Source organism: Columba livia, chromosome 18 (genome assembly GCF_036013475.1).
Source record: "Columba livia isolate bColLiv1 breed racing homer chromosome 18, bColLiv1.pat.W.v2, whole genome shotgun sequence".
Taxonomy (NCBI): Eukaryota; Metazoa; Chordata; class Aves; order Columbiformes; family Columbidae; genus Columba; species Columba livia.
The window spans coordinates 13,046,484-13,063,348 of record NC_088619.1 but is presented as its reverse complement, the minus strand read 5'-3'; the positions used below and the strand labels follow the sequence as shown (position 1 = coordinate 13,063,348).

The 16,865-nt window shown below is 59.0% G+C and overlaps 1 protein-coding gene across 10 annotated transcripts in view; it reads left to right on the top strand.

Moving 5' to 3' along the window:
• BAIAP2 (BAR/IMD domain containing adaptor protein 2) overlaps positions 1–16,865 on the top strand; it is a 39,769-nt gene that overhangs the window by 20,259 nt on the left and 2,645 nt on the right. The window contains exons 7-15 of one of the 10 annotated variants that reach the window (XM_065035117.1): positions 8,236–8,388; positions 9,664–9,891; positions 10,619–10,700; positions 11,132–11,333; positions 11,410–11,478; positions 11,603–11,765; positions 12,049–12,147; positions 13,549–13,583; positions 15,908–16,005. In XM_065035117.1, the coding sequence (XP_064891189.1) occupies positions 8,236–8,388; positions 9,664–9,891; positions 10,619–10,700; positions 11,132–11,333; positions 11,410–11,478; positions 11,603–11,765; positions 12,049–12,147; positions 13,549–13,583; positions 15,908–16,005 (1,129 nt within the window). Of the gene's footprint in view, positions 1–8,235; positions 8,389–9,663; positions 9,892–10,498; positions 10,701–11,131; positions 11,334–11,409; positions 11,479–11,602; positions 11,766–12,048; positions 12,148–13,548; positions 13,584–14,119; positions 15,318–15,907; positions 16,006–16,865 lie in introns of those variants that run through there. The other 9 variants (XM_065035115.1, XM_065035111.1, XM_065035113.1 and 6 more) reach the window with 9 other exon arrangements.

Genomic DNA, 16,865 nt, shown 5'->3' with positions numbered 1-16,865 from the left:
TATGAGAGCTCGCTGCTCTTTTCCCACCAGATCAAAATGAGAAGTTAAATTGCTGAACTGAGCCAAGAGGGCACTTTGCTCTCTGCTGGCTGCAGTGCTGGCATTTCCTTTCTACACAAAAAGAGGGTATTTGGGGCCACCCTTGATGCTGTTCTTGCCTCTGCTTGGGCAGTGGAGAGGGGCATTGCTGTAAGGGTGGGCCCAGCCTGGAGCTACCTGGGTGTTGGGACTGGCTTAGTGAAACTGGGCTTAGTGAACCAGGGGCATCTGCAGAGCTCCTGGTGTTGTACCGTGGGGCTTTGCTCGACAATAATCTTTCTCAAGTGGCTTAAAAGCAAAAACTGCGCAGATCACCCTGGGGAGCTGCTGCATATGGTTTGGTTTGTTTAGCTGGCCCAAAGCCACCTCTGCGGTGTCTTGTAAAATGCCGCTGGCCTCCACAGAGGCTGCTGGAGGCACCTCGTGGTGCTTGTGGGGAGCTGAAGCCTTCACCAGGCTGGTGCCTGGGGACCACAGACCGGCCAGACTGCGGCGGGATGGAGCTCTTCTGACGGGCTGTTCAGATTACTTGTCTCCTAATGGGAGAAGGTGCTGTTGTTAGAGATGTCCTGGTAGCTCCATCAGTCGTCTCCTTCAATAAAGCAATAACGTCTTGATTCTTCTTTTGAAGACTCATCCACTTAAGCTACCATAGCAGTCAGCAGACAGGAGTCTGGTGCTCTGTCATCATCTCCCTTCCTATTTAATGCTGTGGGAAGCAGAATTGGTCCTTTCTGCCTTTTCACCACTTGTTGAGTGACCACATCTTGTCACCGCCTGCGGGTGAGGTGGGTGGCAAGTGAGCATGGGGCAGCGGCAGCGCTGTCCTGGGGGGAGCTGGGGCTCCTGGAGCATCATCTCGCTCGCTGAGCTGAGAGGAGACTTGGGGCTGCTCAGGCTCTGGTTTGCCAGGAGGCAGAGGGACCCCCTCACCTGGGCCAGGGCACCAGCATGGCTTGGGCCCCACAATTTGCTAGACTGATCAGGAAGCCCAGTAAATCAGCCCAAACATCTCACCCGTGACTCTTCAAATTCAGATTCTTCCCCTTGATAAAGCAGAAATAAATGCTGATATTCAGCAGGCACTGCACATGACTAATTATCGTGTGGCGGGTGAGCAGCAGCTTCGGGAGCCCTGGGGCTGAGGAGCTGTGCTGGGATGCTCAGGGATGCTGTGCTGGGATCAGGCAGCGCCGGGATGCTCAGGGATGCTGTGCTGGGATCAGGCAGCGCTGGGATGCTCAGGGATGCTGTGCTGGGATCAGGCAGCGCTGGGATGCTCAGGGATGCTGTGCTGGGATCAGGCAGCGCTGGGATGCTCAGGGGAGCTCAGGCTGCTCTGGAGCCGCATCAATTGCGTGGAGGGAGCTGATCCGGGGCTGTCTGCAAGCCCCCGTCATCTGGCCACTGTCTCTGGTGCTTGTTTTGTGGAGTTTAATAGGTGAGGATGGGCATCGCAGGATTAAAATGGTTGAGGATTTAAAGCACCTTCTGGTTTGCAATAAAGACAACTCAACGTAGCTTAAAAGCAGCTCAAGGTGCAATTAGGCTGCAGGAGTTATTTTTCCATCTCCAGAGCTTTCTCTGTCATGGTCAAGAGAGATGCTGAATGTCACAATAAAGCCAGGCTTTTATTCCTTGTGAATCAGTCCAGAGCTTTTGTTCTACATGAGGAATGAAGCTGAGACAGCAGCTGCCTGCGTGTCTTGTCTTGGTCATGTAGTTGCTGAGACTTCTTTTGACCTGTGGTGAAAACCGGGAGAATAAACCAATTCCATTCACTTCATGTCTCTTATGAAGAAGAATGAACACAATATTAAGATTAAACAATAACCAAGGAAGCTAAACTGCTTTAATTTCATTAAACACTGGTTATGATCAAGCCATGAAATCAATGTCACGATGGGTTTAGGACCTTGATTGAATCAGCAACTCCACAATGAAGTTATGTTGGTTCAAACTATTTATCAAATCATATTAGTGCTACAAGCAATTGGATTTCTCCTTCGGGTTGGGACGAAACCGACTGTAATTCACCCTAAACAGTGAAGCTGCAGCCGGCGGCTGCCCTGAGAGGCTGCGGTGAGAGGCTGTGCCAGCCCGGCTGTGCCGGCAAGCAGCCGTGATGCTGGGGGGACAGGGAGCTCCCTGCTCCCCCAGCCCCTCCAAAGCCGGGCTTTGCTGAGCCGAGGTGACGGACTGCGGAGGCTGAGCTCAGCTCCTGCCCAGATGTGGCTCCTGCTCATCCACACCTACACCTACGGGAATATTTTAAGCATTAAATACCTCTGTGCCAAATAACTGGGAGGGGGTTTATAAACTTTTGTAATTGAAACCTCATTTTGATATTCCCATCAGGAGAAATTATTTTAGGTATAGGTCAAGAAGCTCTAACTGATAAGGAGTTTGCACAAACCAGGCTACAAGGGCTTATGTGAAAGTCAAATAGGGAAGAATTATGTAAAGGCTCCGTGGCTGCAGGTGGCTCTCCAGGTTTTATCGTGCCTTAAGCTGGGTGTCCAAACCACCAAATCCTTTGCAGGGAGGGGAAGTGCCTGTGAAACACTTGGTGGGAGATGCAGCAGGTTGGGGCTGAGTTGCTCGGGCCATGGGCAGCGCCTGAGGGTCCTGCGTGATGGGGGCAGCTCGGGACTGAGCAGATCCCGACTCGGGAAGTACCAGCCCGGGCGTTCACGTAGCTCCGTGGTGTTACCTGCTCGTGTCTGGGACCTTCCTGAGGGGCTCATCCCCGTGGGATCTTTTGCCTCTGTTACAATCAGCTGTGAACTCTGGGGCTGGTGATGTTGGTCCCTTTCACCGTGGGGCTGCAGCCCCGAGTGTCCGGGGAGGCTTTGGGTGCTCGTGGGGCTCCAGCGCTGGCTCTGCTCTTCAGACACGGGGCTGCAAGAGCCACACGCTGAAGTGGCTTTTTCAGACTTTGTGGGCTGTGGTACTTGTGAAAGAGTCAGCACAGAGAGGAGGGGGCTCCATGTCCCCATGAGCGGCTGTGGCCGGGAGGTGTTTGCTGTGGCCGGCAGCGTTCCTGCCGCCTCGGGTGGGCTGCAGGCTCCGGCACACAGCGTGGTTTCCTGAAACCGGCTCTACCAATCTATAAGCAGCTGCTGCGAATATGCAAAATGAAGTTGTGAACTTCTTTTTCTCTGGACTGAGATGCCTCAAATGACTCCTGCAGAGCTGGTCTGTGGGCGCCCGTGCCTGAGGGTCAGGGCCACGTCTGACGAGTGTTTGGTACCAAACCTTGTGCACTGAGCTGTGGATCTGAGGTGTCTCCGTGTTGAGGGAGCGTTTTTAAGCAGCTGATTGTGAAACCCCCACACAGCGGCTGGAAAAGGCGCTTGCCTGCCGGTTTGCTCTCTGCAAATTTTATGTAATGTCACATGTGTGCACGGATGGTGCTGCACAGGAGCGGTGGAAGGATGAGGCTGATGCTCCGACAAACAGATGTGTGATAAAGGGAATGTAATGAGGGGAGACAGCCCTTCTTGGGGGCCAGGGCAGCTGTCAGTGTTGTGCTCCCTGGGATCCGCTCTGCACATTATTTCACCTTTGGCAGCCATCAGTGCTGCGGCGCTGCAGAGGAGGCTTGGCCGCGGGTGATGGAGCTGGAGAGGCTGGTGGGCGGCGCAGCGGGGGCCGCCACGAAAACCTCTTTCTGGGCTGGAGATGCTGTGCAGGGCAGGGGCCGCTTGTCGTCTCCTGGGAAGGTGCTGGGCACTGTGTGCCCGTGCACCAGACGCACAGAACCACCCAACAGCGGGTGCTGCGGGGATGTCCCGCGGCTCTGCGGGTGCTCTGTCCTTGCGGTGAAATGTCTTGGCTCTCATGGTGACACTTGTATGGGTGTTCTCCACCACGGGAACGGGTTCGGTTTGTTGCTTTATTTGCCGTATTGCGAGAGGTTGAGTCACCTCGGGCCCGTGGCTGAGCTGTGCTCTGCTGGGAGCTGCTGCCGACAGCCCCGAGCTCCCCGTGGCATTGCTGTGTGCCCGACCAAACCCTCCACCCGCAGGGAGCTGCGAGGGGACGGCGTCTCCCAGGGCCCACCAGCTCCCGGGGAAGCAGCGAGCTCTGGGAGTGAGGAAGAGCCGTCTCCTTGCCAGGATCGGCGGGCTGAGCATCCCCAGGCTGCTGTTTGCTTCAGCTGGGCTGTCTGTGCCCTGGCGGAGTCTGAGCTGGTTTTCCTTGAGACTGTTCCACAGCTTAGATGCTCTTTCTCTGTTAATCAGCCTAACTCTTTCTTATTTTATCCCATTACTTTCTAATTATTCTCCCTTGCGGCTCCCTAAATAAATCCTCCCTTTTCTTGTTCAGTCCTTCCCGGTATCTCAGCCTGCCCATCGGCCGGCGCAGCTCAGGTCCCTTCCCTCCCTGTCCTCTGTCCCCCGTCCCCGCTGCTCTGTGCTCCCAACGTTTGCAGATCCGTAATGCTGATTTCTGCAGTTGTACTCAGTGCATTAGCATTGGCGCTGCCCTTGGCTCGCATTCCTCACTGTTTTGCATGTTCTTGGCTTGGATAGAACAATTCAAACTCATTTTTTTCCAGTAAGGATGGGGAATTATCAAAGGCTTGGCTGAAGTTCAGTGACAACGTTGCTGTTTCACCTGCACTAGCGATGCTGATGGCAGCGTGTGATTGAAAAGAGCTCGGGTCTCGACATTTCTCGGGTGCTTTTTGGTCGTGGTGCACGGCTGCTGCCAGCTCTGGCGGGCGCTGGGGGGACAGCGCGAGCGGCAGGACCCACGTGTGCCCTGGCTTTGCTGTGCCAGGGGTGGCAGCGGCTGCTTCACTGGGGACTTTGCGGCATCGTGTTTCTCCTTTCATGTTTTCTTGTTCCTAGTTTACTGTCTCACCTGTTGGAGTGGCTCGGGCGGCTTCTCACCAGAGCCCTGCCGGGCCAGCGTGGCCAAGATTTGCCCCCCCAGCATTTGCCAAACCGGAGGTCCCTGGCGGAGCCACCCCTGGGGATCTCCCCGGGCTCCCCCGGGATGCTGCTCCACCCCAAGCCGTGGCAGCATCTTAAACCAAACCTCCCCCCGCGCCGCCGCGTGCCGACATCGCTAATTAGGTCAGCGGCTCCCGGTGACTTGGCAGTGGATGCGCTAGGGAGGTGGGGGGGACGGGGGAGTTATTTGAGGTCTCTCCAACCTAGAAACCCAGAAAAGGTTTCTGGAGCTGTGGGGTGGCTCCGGCACAAGCTCTGCCTTTGGCACAGCCATGACCACCGTGATCACCGCCCTGGCTGGACCCTGCCCCCTCGGGTGCTCCAGTCACAAATGGGGGCCTTTTCCTTCCTTTAAGCCAGGATTTTTATTTAGATGATGCTTAAAATATGGATGTGAAGCTGACAGCCTAAATCAGGCTCTGGACTGAAAGTGCATCACTCGAGTGGTCTGTGCATGTTGGGAGCTCTGGAGATGGTGCTGCCGAGCCTGAGCACCAGGGGCCCCTTCCCCGGCCCTTCTGCCGCTGCCAGGTCGCAGCAAGCTGAGAAACGCGTTTGGCTGGGGTTCCAGATGCAGGAGGGCTGCAGGAGCCCCCTCCATCCCCAGGGAGAGGAGACTGAGCGGCAGCCCTGAGCCCGCTGGTCCGGGCTCCACTCGCTGCTCAAAGATGCTGCTCCTTGACCTAAAGCAACGAGATCCGACATCCTGGTCTGTGCGTTGCTTTTGTTCCTGTGCATCCAGCACGTTTAGCAAGGTTTTTATTTCAGTTGTCTTTCCATGTGTTATTTGAATGTACATAGTTTTCATTTTGGATTTGCTCAAAATGACAGTCTAGTGAACAAGAAGCGTTGCTCGCCATTTTGTAATGTAATAACGTGTACAAATCAAGGCTCTGAATAAATCAATGGCACATCAGGCATATTTACATAAAGTACATAAAGCGCTGAGAACACTAAATTTAGAGCATAGGCTCCCTGCTTGCAAATCGACATGTTCTAACTGGCTGCAGCCATTAAGACAAGCCTTTCTTCAGTGAAATAATTAAAAGTGTACTTGCAAAACAAGATGGGAACCGGGGATGTAAACTTGTGTATTTAAATCAGGATTAAAACTAAAAACGTAACATTGCTCAGATAAGGAAGAATTGTCCCCCTGTTGCAGTGGACTCGCCCACCCTCCCTCCCTGGGCCGTGGCAGCGCCGTACGGGGACCCCCGGGCTGTGTTGGGACGGTCCTTGCGCTGCTGAGCCACAGCAGCGGGGATGGGCTCATTCCACTCATTGCGCCTTCTCGATGGCCCAGTTTGGAACTTCGGCAGGATGCGATTCAGGTGTTGGGGTCTGCGTTTGCTCCCACTGCTCCGGGTGCTGTCGTGGCTGTGGTTCCTTCCAGAACCGCGGCTCCGCAGGCACGGGAGCATCGTCCCGCCACTTCCGTCGGGAGAGGAGGAAAGGGAACTTACTTGGAAGCTGCCTGTGGTGCAGACACGTGGGGCCAGCAGGGCTCGGTGACCCCGGTTGTCGCAGGGCTGCGATGGAGGGGCCGGAGCGTCCTTCCCTCCCGGCGCCCCGTCCTCGCAGCCAGGCTGATGCCTCTGGGCTCCGTCCCGGTGCTGTTCCCAGGGCTAAGAGTACCCGGGAGGAGGCGGCGGGATCGGCAGTGCCCCCGTCCGAGCCCGCTCCGGAGGGTGCTTCGCCATGTGAAGCATGTCCTCCCACACCGCCCGCTCCTGCCCGCTGTCCCGGCGTGTGCCCAGGGCTGCCGCCTCCTCCCGGCACCGCGCTGGCCCTGGCACCTCGGTGGGGCTGCTGGCACAGCCCGGCTGCTGCCGGCATCCCTGCGGCCAGCTCTGCCCTCCCCACAGTTTCACTTGGGATCCGTGGAAATGCCTCCATTATTTCTGCATCTACACTCAACAGTGTCAGCTCAGTTACCTTCCTTTATTTCTGTTCCCCGACACAGGCATCTGCGCTGGGGGAAAAACAATTCTCCTTGAACCAGGATTGTTGGTTGCAAACTGGGTTTTTACCAATTTCTCACCCCTTTTCCCCGCCTGTTGGTGCCTGTGGGGAGACCCAGAACGCGCTGGGTCGTGCGCAGCTCTGCAGGGTTTGCTCTCGGGGAGGATGCTCGGGGCAGGCTGGGAGCAGTGGGAGCTCCAGCTCTGATATAAGTCCCCTTTGAAGTTGGGGATGTCACTTAATCTCACTGCTTTGTGGTTTGCTCCATTTTGTGTGTCTACTAATAAATATTGTAGCATGCTAAAAATAACTGTTAAACATGAAGAAAGAAGTAAAGCTACTTTGGGCCCTGAATTTCCAGTTTAGTGCCCTTCTCAGGCTTTTTCAAACAGGTTTAGCAGTGCCGGGGCTGCGCGGTCGGTTGTGGCTTTTCAGGGTGGTGTTGCCATCCCAGGGCAGAGCTGGTGGCAGGAGGTGTCACAGGGCGGGAGAGGACGGTTCGGGGAGCTGGGGACATCTCGCACCCTCTGTGCTCGGGGATGCTGATGGATGTGGCCAAGCATCAGCCCTGCGGCCCCAGGTGTTGCTCTGAATCCTCGCATCTGCCACGTTTGCGTTGCACAGGTCAGCCTGTGCTGCTTCCATGCCCATACGGCGCTGGCAAAGCCCCACGTGGTGCAGCTGAGCTGGCAGAGGTTCTGTCGGCAGAGCCAGAGCTGCTGCCAGCGCAGGAGCTTCTCACCAATGCATCTGCAGCACCTCGGGATGCACCGGCCGCCCCCTGTCCCCTCGCTGCTTGTGGCCGGTGCCAGGGCGCTCCATGGGGCTGGGTTCCCGGTGGGTTGTGCACCGCGGTGGCTGGGGGAGAAGGGATGAGCAGGGGGCTGTGGGGGCCGTTTGCAGCCCTGGGTGATTGGGGAGGCCGGTGGTGCCGCAGCGCGGGCGCCCGTTTGGTGAGCGGGCGGCTGCTCACGGTACAGCTCGTCCTGCCACCCGTGCGGGGCTGCCCACGCGCTGACTCAGCGCCTCTGCGTGGGGGCTCCGATGAGTAAGGGTGGGTTGGAGGGGCTGCGCAGGCACATGTGTGCGTGTCCCTGTGCTGGGGGGGCCTCTGCAGGCACAGCCACCCCCCCCCAGCCCCACAGCCGCCGCCCCAGCCCCACGGCCGTGGTGCTGACCCCTCTCCAGAGGATGCTGCAGCATCCCCTGCCCCATGCACGGAGGGGCAGAGCAGTGATGGCAGCTGCCTCTCTGCTTCTTTCCCCTCCAGTACATTGAAGCCATCAGCAACAAGCAAGGTGAGCTGGAGAACTACGTCTCTGATGGCTACAAGACAGCTCTCACGGAAGAGCGGAGACGGTTCTGCTTCCTGGTAGAGAAACAGTGTGCGGTAGCCAAGAGCGCAATCACCTACCACGCCAAGGTGAGTTGGAGCCGCCGGGCTGCACCGGCACCAGGCGGATGCTCCTGTCCTGACCTGTTGCTGACAGGTTGGGCTGAGATTTTAAAAGCTGCACCTGGCTCCCTCTGACCCCCACCTTAGCCCTGGCTTTAGCAAAGGCAGGGATTAAATCAGAGATTAAACTGCTGCTGCAAACCCCTCTTGCCTGCTCGCAGGCAGCCCATGGGGCTGGAGCTGCTGCCTGCCAGCCCGGGGAGCGGTGGATCCCAGCGCTGGGCCCGAGCAGAATCATCCGGACAGGGGCTGGGAACGCCGGTGTGCCCCCGCAGCCTCGTGCTCCCGTTCTGGTTGTTCCCCGCCACCACCCCCCATTGCTCGCAGCACCCATCTGTCACCGCCACACTTGGCACTGGCAAGAAGGAGTTTGGATTAGTCAGCACTGTCCTCGCACTGCAGGATGGATCCATGTTTCGCATCTGTGAGCCCCTTCTGTAGTGCAGAATGGGGAAAAAGTCCGCCCCAGGGGTGGGGGGTGAGTGGGCACAGGGTGCAGGCACCTGCAGCGGCTGCGGCACGGTGGAGCCAAAGACTTCTTGCAGCAGCACGTGGAGGGTGGTTTTACAGAAGGGATTTGCAGGTGGTTCGTCCAGAGCGGGGTGGGCGTACGTGCGATGTGGGCGCTGGCCCGCACCAGCCCGGCAGCCGGCGTGGGCTGTGCCGGCTGAAAACGCCGGCCCGCTGCTGCCTGCGGCTCCGTGGGGGCTGGGTCTGAGCCTGCGAGCCGGTGCCCCATAGCAGGGAAACACTCTGGGACTTGGAAATTGGCTTTGAAAGAGGCTGAGGAGTGAGCTCAGGGTGGTTCGGAACATTCGCTCCCTCGGTTGGTCGCGTGGCGGGATGCTCGCTCACACAGCATGGCTGTGTTACCTGAATAAGGGCACGCTGAGCCCACCTTCTCCCCCACCGTGGCAGCGGATGCTGCAGGTCCTGCCCGCGGGCAGGGAGCAGCAGGTTTAGCAGCCGGAGGGAGATGAATTACCTTTTCCTTCCCTCCTTTCCATTTTTCACGGCACCTTCATGGTGCAGCTGCCGTCAGAACCTGCAAGCAGCAAGTCCCTGTGTTCTGTCCTGTCCCTGTGTTCTATCCTGTCCCTGCCGTGCACAGAGGAGTCCGTCAGTCCTGTGCCCAGGATCAGCCCGGCTCCGGAGCCGCGCGGTGCTGCCCGGAGAGGGGTGCAGAGCTGGGGGGGTTTCCCGCAGCCCCGTGTCCTCATGCCTCATTTCTCTGTGTTGCAGGGGAAGGAGATGCTGACGCAGAAGCTGCCGCTGTGGCAGCAATCCTGCTCGGATCCCAACAAGATCCCAGAGCGCGCCATCCAGCTGATGCAGCAGATGGCTGCCAGCAGCAATGGCACCATCATGCCGAGCCCTCTGTCTACATCCAAATCCAACCTCATCATCTCTGACCCCATCCCTGGTGCCAAACCTCTCCCTGTCCCCCCGGAGCTGGCACCTTTTGTAGGAGTAAGTATCTCCATGGTAGACGTTGTGCTGCCCTTCTGAGCAAAGCTGGAGGGACGAGCCTGGGCCGGTGTCACCGCTGTCTTCAGCAAGTTGCCTTTTGGTGGATGTCACTGCACAGGGGTGGGCAGCTCTGGGTACTTGCTGCCCTGGGATGCAGGAAGGAGCCTGGATGGGATGGGCAGCCTGTCCCATCCCATCCCATCCCGCCAGGGTTGCTGAGCTCTGGAGGGGCAGGGGCTGCAGCGGGTCCCAGGGGGGTTTGGGGAACCCGTGAGCTGGGCTCACCTGGCCGGGCTGGTCCCAGGCAGGCTGGTCCTGGAGCTGTGAGGCTGAACTGAGGTACCCCAGTAACTGCGGGAGAAGGTGCTTGGAGTGACCCCGGGATGAAAGACCCTTCAGAAAGGGGTCCTCCCTGATGTGGGGGCACGAGCTGCTCAGCAAAGCTCAGGAGGGATTTGTCAGGTGCAAGGCAGCTTGGAGCACTAAAAGAAGCTCTGTTCTGCTGTGAAGCACCTTCCCCGGGGCTGTGTCCTGCTGCGGGAGCTGTGCTGGGGTGCCCTAATGAAGATGTTCCCCATCTGTCCCCCCTCCTCTCCTCTCTCCATAGCGCATGTCGGCGCAGGAGGCCATGCCGGTGATGAACGGAGCCTCAGGCCCAGACAGCGATGGGTACAACCACTGGTCTGAGATGAAGTCAGCACAGCCCAAATCTTTATCTCCTCCCCAGCCTCAGAAGCAGCTGAGTGACTCTTACTCCAATACACTCCCAGTTCGCAAAAACGTGCCACCGAAAAACAGCTATGCGTCAGGTGAGGTTCTGTCCTGCCCGTCCCTGCTCCCGGCGTGCTGGCTGTGCCGGTCGCTGGTTCCTGTGGTGGCCGCGGTGAGCAGAGTGAGTGAGGATGCTGGTGGTGCTGGGACAGGGACCGGCCACATCGGTGCCTCTGGACCTGGGCGTCAGGGAATGAGCAGAGCCGGGGTCTGCTGTGGGGTTTTGGGTGGATTTCAGCCAACAGACAGCACCAGGAGGGAATTCTTGAGGGGTCTCGCACAGGGAGGCTGCTCCCGTGGCCGTGGGTGATGCCAGGAGCAGTGGCCAGATCCTGCTCGTTAAGCTGCAAGTAGAATACTGAAGGTTTGATTGGCACCTGGGCCAAGATCAGCAAAGTTAGTGCTTGTGCTGGGGTTTGGCCATGGGGTGAAGGGCTTGGGGCACTCATCGGCCTCTGTCTTCCACCAGCCGAAAACAAGACGCTGCCACGCTCCAGCTCCATGGCTGCAGGGCTCGAGAGGAACGGCAGGACGAGGGTGCAGGCCATTTTCTCGCATGCTGCTGGAGATAACAGCACCCTCCTGAGCTTCAAGGAGGGTGACCTGATCACACTGCTGGTGCCAGAGGCCAGGGACGGCTGGCACTACGGAGAGAGTGAGAAAACAAAAATGTGAGTGCTGCGGCCGCTCCTGGATCCTCCCCAAACAGGTGTGGGTTTGGCTTCATCCCCTGCCTTTGCCTTCCAGGAGGGGCTGGTTTCCTTTCTCCTACACACGGGTCCTCGACAGCGACGGCAGTGAGCGGGTCCACACGAGGTAGGAGCATCACCCACCCGCCAGCCCCGCACCGTGGGGTCCCCTCCGTGGGTGCCGGGGCAGCCCGGGTGTCCCAGCGCGGGGTGGCTGGTGCTGACGCCTCTGGTCTGCGTGTCCCCCCCAGCCTGCAGCAGGGGAAGAGCAGCAGCACGGGCAATCTGCTGGACAAGGACGACATTGCCCTCCCGCCGCCCGACTACGGCATGGGCTCCCAGGCCTTCCCGGCACAGGGCGGCAACACCTTCAAGCAGCGGCCGTACAGCGTGGCCGTGCCCGCCTTCTCCCAGGTGAGCCCGCGGCCCGCGGGGGCTTCTCCCGTGCCGGGGGGATATTTTATAAATGGGAGATGCTTGAGCAGAGCCCCGGGTGACGGTCACTGCTGGAGCCTGGCGCGTGGTGACCCGGCTGTCTGTGGCTCCTCCGTCCTGCCCGTGGTTTTAAATCAAGAGGATGAAATGTGGTTTTAAATCAGGAGGATGAAACGTGTTAAAGCCCATTCTGAGTCCCGGCATGGCGTGGGCAGCGTGTGGATGAGGAGGGCTGCTCTCCAACCTGTGTTCGTTGTTTTAGGACTACCTAATGCCCTATGGGTGTGCAATTAAAGACTATTCCAGTGGCCTCTGCCAACCGCCCTCCGCTCACTACAAGCCTTACACTAGGTCGACAGCTGTAAGTCTGAACGCACGCAATGTTTCCCTTGGGATTTACAGGCATTTGGCCGTTTTTGCCCGGTGACCCATGTGCCTTGCCCGGGTCCCCGTCTCCTGCCCAGCATCTCTCGTGGGGAGCAGGGCCGGGGGATGCAGGGGGACAGGAGAGCTGTGAGGGGGAGGACCAGCTGGTTTGGCTCACCTGGGCAGAGCAGGCAAGGCACAGGGAGCAAATGGCACAAAACGGCACCATAAACCCCCAAAGGACAACACTTGCTGACTCCGTGGGAGCCTCCCACCAGAAACGAGATGTTCACAGGCAGCTGGAAGTGTTTTCTCTGGCATGTACCAATTCAAGCCGGTGACAGTCCCTTGGGAATGTGCAGGGCAGGGCTGCCCCCTCCAGCAGCTTCCAAAACGAGCTCAGGGCCTCTCAGATAAGGAGTTGGTGAGGACGTGTGTGTGGAGGACATCAGCTTAACCGAGGAGCTGCTGGCGCAATGGGGCTTCCCTGCCTGAACGAGCCTGATGGGATGAGCCACGGTGGCTTCCCCGGAGCACTCGGATGTGCTGGCAGATGGGGAGGGGGAGAGGATGAGGAGGGAGAGAGGATGAGGAGGGAGAGAGGATGAGGAGGGAGAGAGGCAGCAGCTTCAGTCGGGGTCTGGTCCTCTCTGGCAGGGGACAGGAGTGCGGCCCCACTTCTTACTGTTTGCCGGGTTTTCTCAGCAGGGTTTGTTCCTGGATTTGGGGTTTGGGGATGGGCAGCGTTCCTGGGACAGTGGGGACGTGGGTCTCTGATCCCTGGTGTGTGACCAGCTGAGACCAGCATCTCCCGCTCCTTCCTGAAGCGATCCCGTGTATGTCACAGAGAGCAGAGCTGCTCTGTGGCCGTGTCCCAGGACAGGTCCTTGCCCAGGGAGCGATGTCCTCAAGGGACATCCTCTGTGCCTGTTCCCCACCTGCTCCATGGACCTTCCCTTCCCCGCTGCAAAGGCCGTTCGGTACCGGCTGAAAGGAGAAAATAGTCCAAAACCCTGTGGGTTTCTGGTGGGAGTTAATACAGAGAAACACCTCTTTCCACTGAACATTTCACTGATGTCTCAGACTTGTTCGATCCCTTTCCGAGCGTGTTATACCTCAGCAGCTGCTGGAGCTCCGTGCCACACGGGGCTGGCAGAGCAGAGCGGGGCTGTCCCGCTGCCGTCCTGCTCTGAAGAGAGCGGTGCCACTGTGCTCTCTGCTGTCTACATCCTGCTCAGATCATCTCCATACCTCCCTTTCCAAATGCATCGGCTCTCGACCCTGGAATCCCCAGGTCCTGATGCACTTTGGTCTGTTCGTGTGACCCTCCAGTGGCACCTGAACGGGCGCAGCCCCCGTCCCCCCCTTACTGTGCTTCCTCCCCTCCTCTCCGCAGGGTCTCGATGACTACGGGACGAGGTCCGTCAGCAGGTAAGACTGAACCTTCCTGTTGCGTTACCTGGCAGTGAACTCTTGGTGTTAGCTCTGGGTGAAGCCTTGGGGCCGGGTCCCCACAGGGGTCCCTGCGCGGCTCCCCCGGGGACAGGTGGTCGCTGGGATGGGGACAGGCAGTGGATAACACGTTGCAGGTCTGGTCTGTGAGCACAAAGGGACCCAGCGTCTCCCAGGGATGGCCCCAGCGTCCCTGACTTGTACCCTACAGGGGATCGTGCTCCTCTGGATAGTGACATGTCCCCAGGCTCCTCCCTGGGGACAGCAGGGCTGTGGAGAGCACGCGGGATCCTTCCCTGGCACCTTCTCCAACCCGGCGGCTCCTCCATCCCCATTCCCTCTGCCTTGAGGCCGCCCTGTCTCGCTCTCGGGGACAAACCCCAGGGCAAGGGTTGAGCTGGTGGCTCGGCGGGTGCTGGGGTGCCATGCCAGGAGCCGCGCTCCTGGGCACGGTGCCGCTCGCGGCGCTGCAGCGTCCCGGCCCCCCCGGCAGTGTCCTGTGCTTTGTTCCGCAGCGGCAGCGGCAGTTTGGTATCCACGGTGTGAGGACACCTTGGCTCGCGGCGGCCCCTTGCTGCTTGGAAGAGCTTTCTGCTTCTTTTCCTCCCCTTTTTTTTCTTTCCCCTTCGTTTCTCTTTCTCTACTCCTTTTGGATTTTAAACTCTCGTGATCTTCAAGGAAACCATGGTGCTTCTCCACCCCTCCCTGGTGTTCACAGTGCCCTTGTTTCTGAAGCCTTTTCAGAGCAGAACCTGCCGCTCGGTCTGTGCTCGCTCCCCAGCAGCCTGGATGCAGTTGACACTGTAGTGGGACCCGGTTTTTGTTCTCCCGTGTGAATGTTAGCGATGCACTGTCCCCCGGGCTGCACGCCGGCCACCTCGCGCCAGCCGGGACCAAACCTCCCCGACTGGCACAAATATGCATGGCCTCTGGTGTCCGTACTGTTACCCAGCATCCGGGCTGCCCGCGATGCCGCTCCCGCGGGAAAAGGGCTGCAGCCCCCGCGCCCCCCCGGCCCATCCGCTTCCACCCCCGCCCCGCGCGGGGCTCTGGGCGAAGCGGATGGCGCGGAGCTCCCGCGGGGAAAGGGCTGGGGTTCCGCCGGCCGTGGGCGCAGCCGGCAGCCCCCGCAGAAGGGTTACTCCTGCTTGTTTTATAAATATATATATATTTTTTGTAGCAAGGTATTGTTACCTCACGTCAGCGCTGGGGGCTGGTGCGGAGCTGTCTGAGGATGCGCTCGCATCCCTAAACCCGGCTTAAGCGAGGCAGTCCCGGCTCTGTGCCGGGGTCCAGCGCTCGGGGTCCCGCTCCCGCCGCCGAGCCCCGCGGTGCCCGTGGCCGTCTCCACCGCAAAGCTGTCCACGCTTCCTTTTTCTGGTGTGATTTTTAAGACCTCTGACATTGCCTGTTTACTAGGACACTGCTGGCAATACAGACACACACACACGGACAAGTCTTTTTGTTTTCTATACTCGCCTATGGGCATATTGTGACACGACCCTCCTGCACCGATGTCCGAATTTTGCTAAGGATTTTTAACCCAGGATATTTCATGCTGAAAGACTGAATGTAGAGGGGGGAAAAAAATCCCCAGTCTAGCCAAGCCTGTATGGAGATTGTAAAGTGCTGAAAACCCTTTTTTAAAAGCCAGAGAGAAATGTGCCCTGTACTGAGTCATTGTTTGAATAAAAGTTTTATTTATTGCATTGAGCTGGGCCTCGGTGTCTTTTTCGGCTGCCATGCCTGTGTGCTGCCCATCCCGCCTGCATCGCCCACCGCACATTGCCATGCCAGCATTTTTTTGCCCCTTCTCCATCCCCTCGACTCTGGGCAGCCAGGGGAGCCCCTGCGTGCCCACGCTTGGCCCCCCCAGGCTTTAAACAGCTTTGCTGAGCGGGAGCAGCTAAAACTGTTTAAGGGCCCTGTGCATCCCCAGGATGCCGCTGCTTGCTGCATGCCGAGCCCGCGGCCGCGCGTTGGGCTGGGAGCGCGGTCCGGCCGGCGGGGGGAAGGAAGCCGCCCCCTCCCTTCCGCAGCGCCCCCGTGCCCACTCCGCTCCCCCCAGGTGGCCGCCGGCCCCCGGCCGTGCCCTTCCTTCCCCTCCTCGCCGGGAGCGGCGGGCAGCACCAGCAACTCCATAAACATGACTTTTCCTCCTTTTTCTTCTCTTCTCCTGCTGCTTCCTGTGCGCGGAGGCGCTGCGGGCCGTGCAGCCGGCGGGCTCGGTGAGCTCTCGCGCCGGGGCGGCCGCCGGCCTGCGGCCCGGTTCCTCTCCTTAACCAAAACCTTCTTCCCGTCAGGGGCTCGCTGTGTCCCGGTGTCTCCAACCTGCCTTCTCTTTCCCTTGCAGCCCCGATGTTGAAGTGGCCAGGTTTTGAGGTGCCCCTGCCCGTAGTTAGTAAGTTGACGGTCTCGGGGGTCCGAGCCCTGGGTGTGCTGGCGCTGGGGCTGCGTGGGGACGGTGCCACCGCTCTGCTTCCCCCCTGCACCCGGCTGAGCGCGTCCCCTCCCTGGGTCACCGCTTGTCCCCACTCGGTGGCGGGAGGTCCCGGTCTCACCGCGCTGCACCCGCACGGCTCCTCGCTCTGGGGGCCGCTGAGCTGCTGCTCCTGCTCTGCCGCGTCCCCGCTCCCCATAGCCATAACCCCATAACCAGTTCCCTTGTAGGTTCCCAGTGGCCACTGTCCCTCCAGTACCCAGTCGCCGCATCGCTGTCCCCAGTCCTGTCCTATGGGAACAGAGCAGATCCACACTAATATCACATTTTTTGAGCAGTTTCTTTTGCTTGTAGATGGCCCTGGGGATGCATCTTGCCAACCTCCGTCCCGACCCCAGCTGTGCCCCCAGGGCAGACATGGAGGAGTCTCCCCAGGAGCCGAGAGCCCCTCGCTGCACGGCAGAGCCCGGGAGACCCTGCCCGGTTTCTCTTTGATGTGTGAGCTGGTTTTCCCACGGCTGCCGGAGCTGCGGGTTCCCAGCCCAGCGGCTCTTCCCTGCCACAACAAAAATAGTTAAACAATAACCCCCGGTGACTCATCAAAGCAACCTGGCCTCTCCCTCCAGTCCTGCGAATCTATTTTGGCATTCTGGCAGGAGGGGGAGAAAGTGATCTAAGAATCTGCATTAATTAGGTGGGAAATTAATTAACCTATTTTTAAGCAAAAGCCAGGAAAGCAAAAATGCACTTAGAGAGGTGAGAGACAGTGGGGAGAGGGGCCAGGGGAGGCAGCGAAGACCCTTCCCAGGGGAACCGAGACC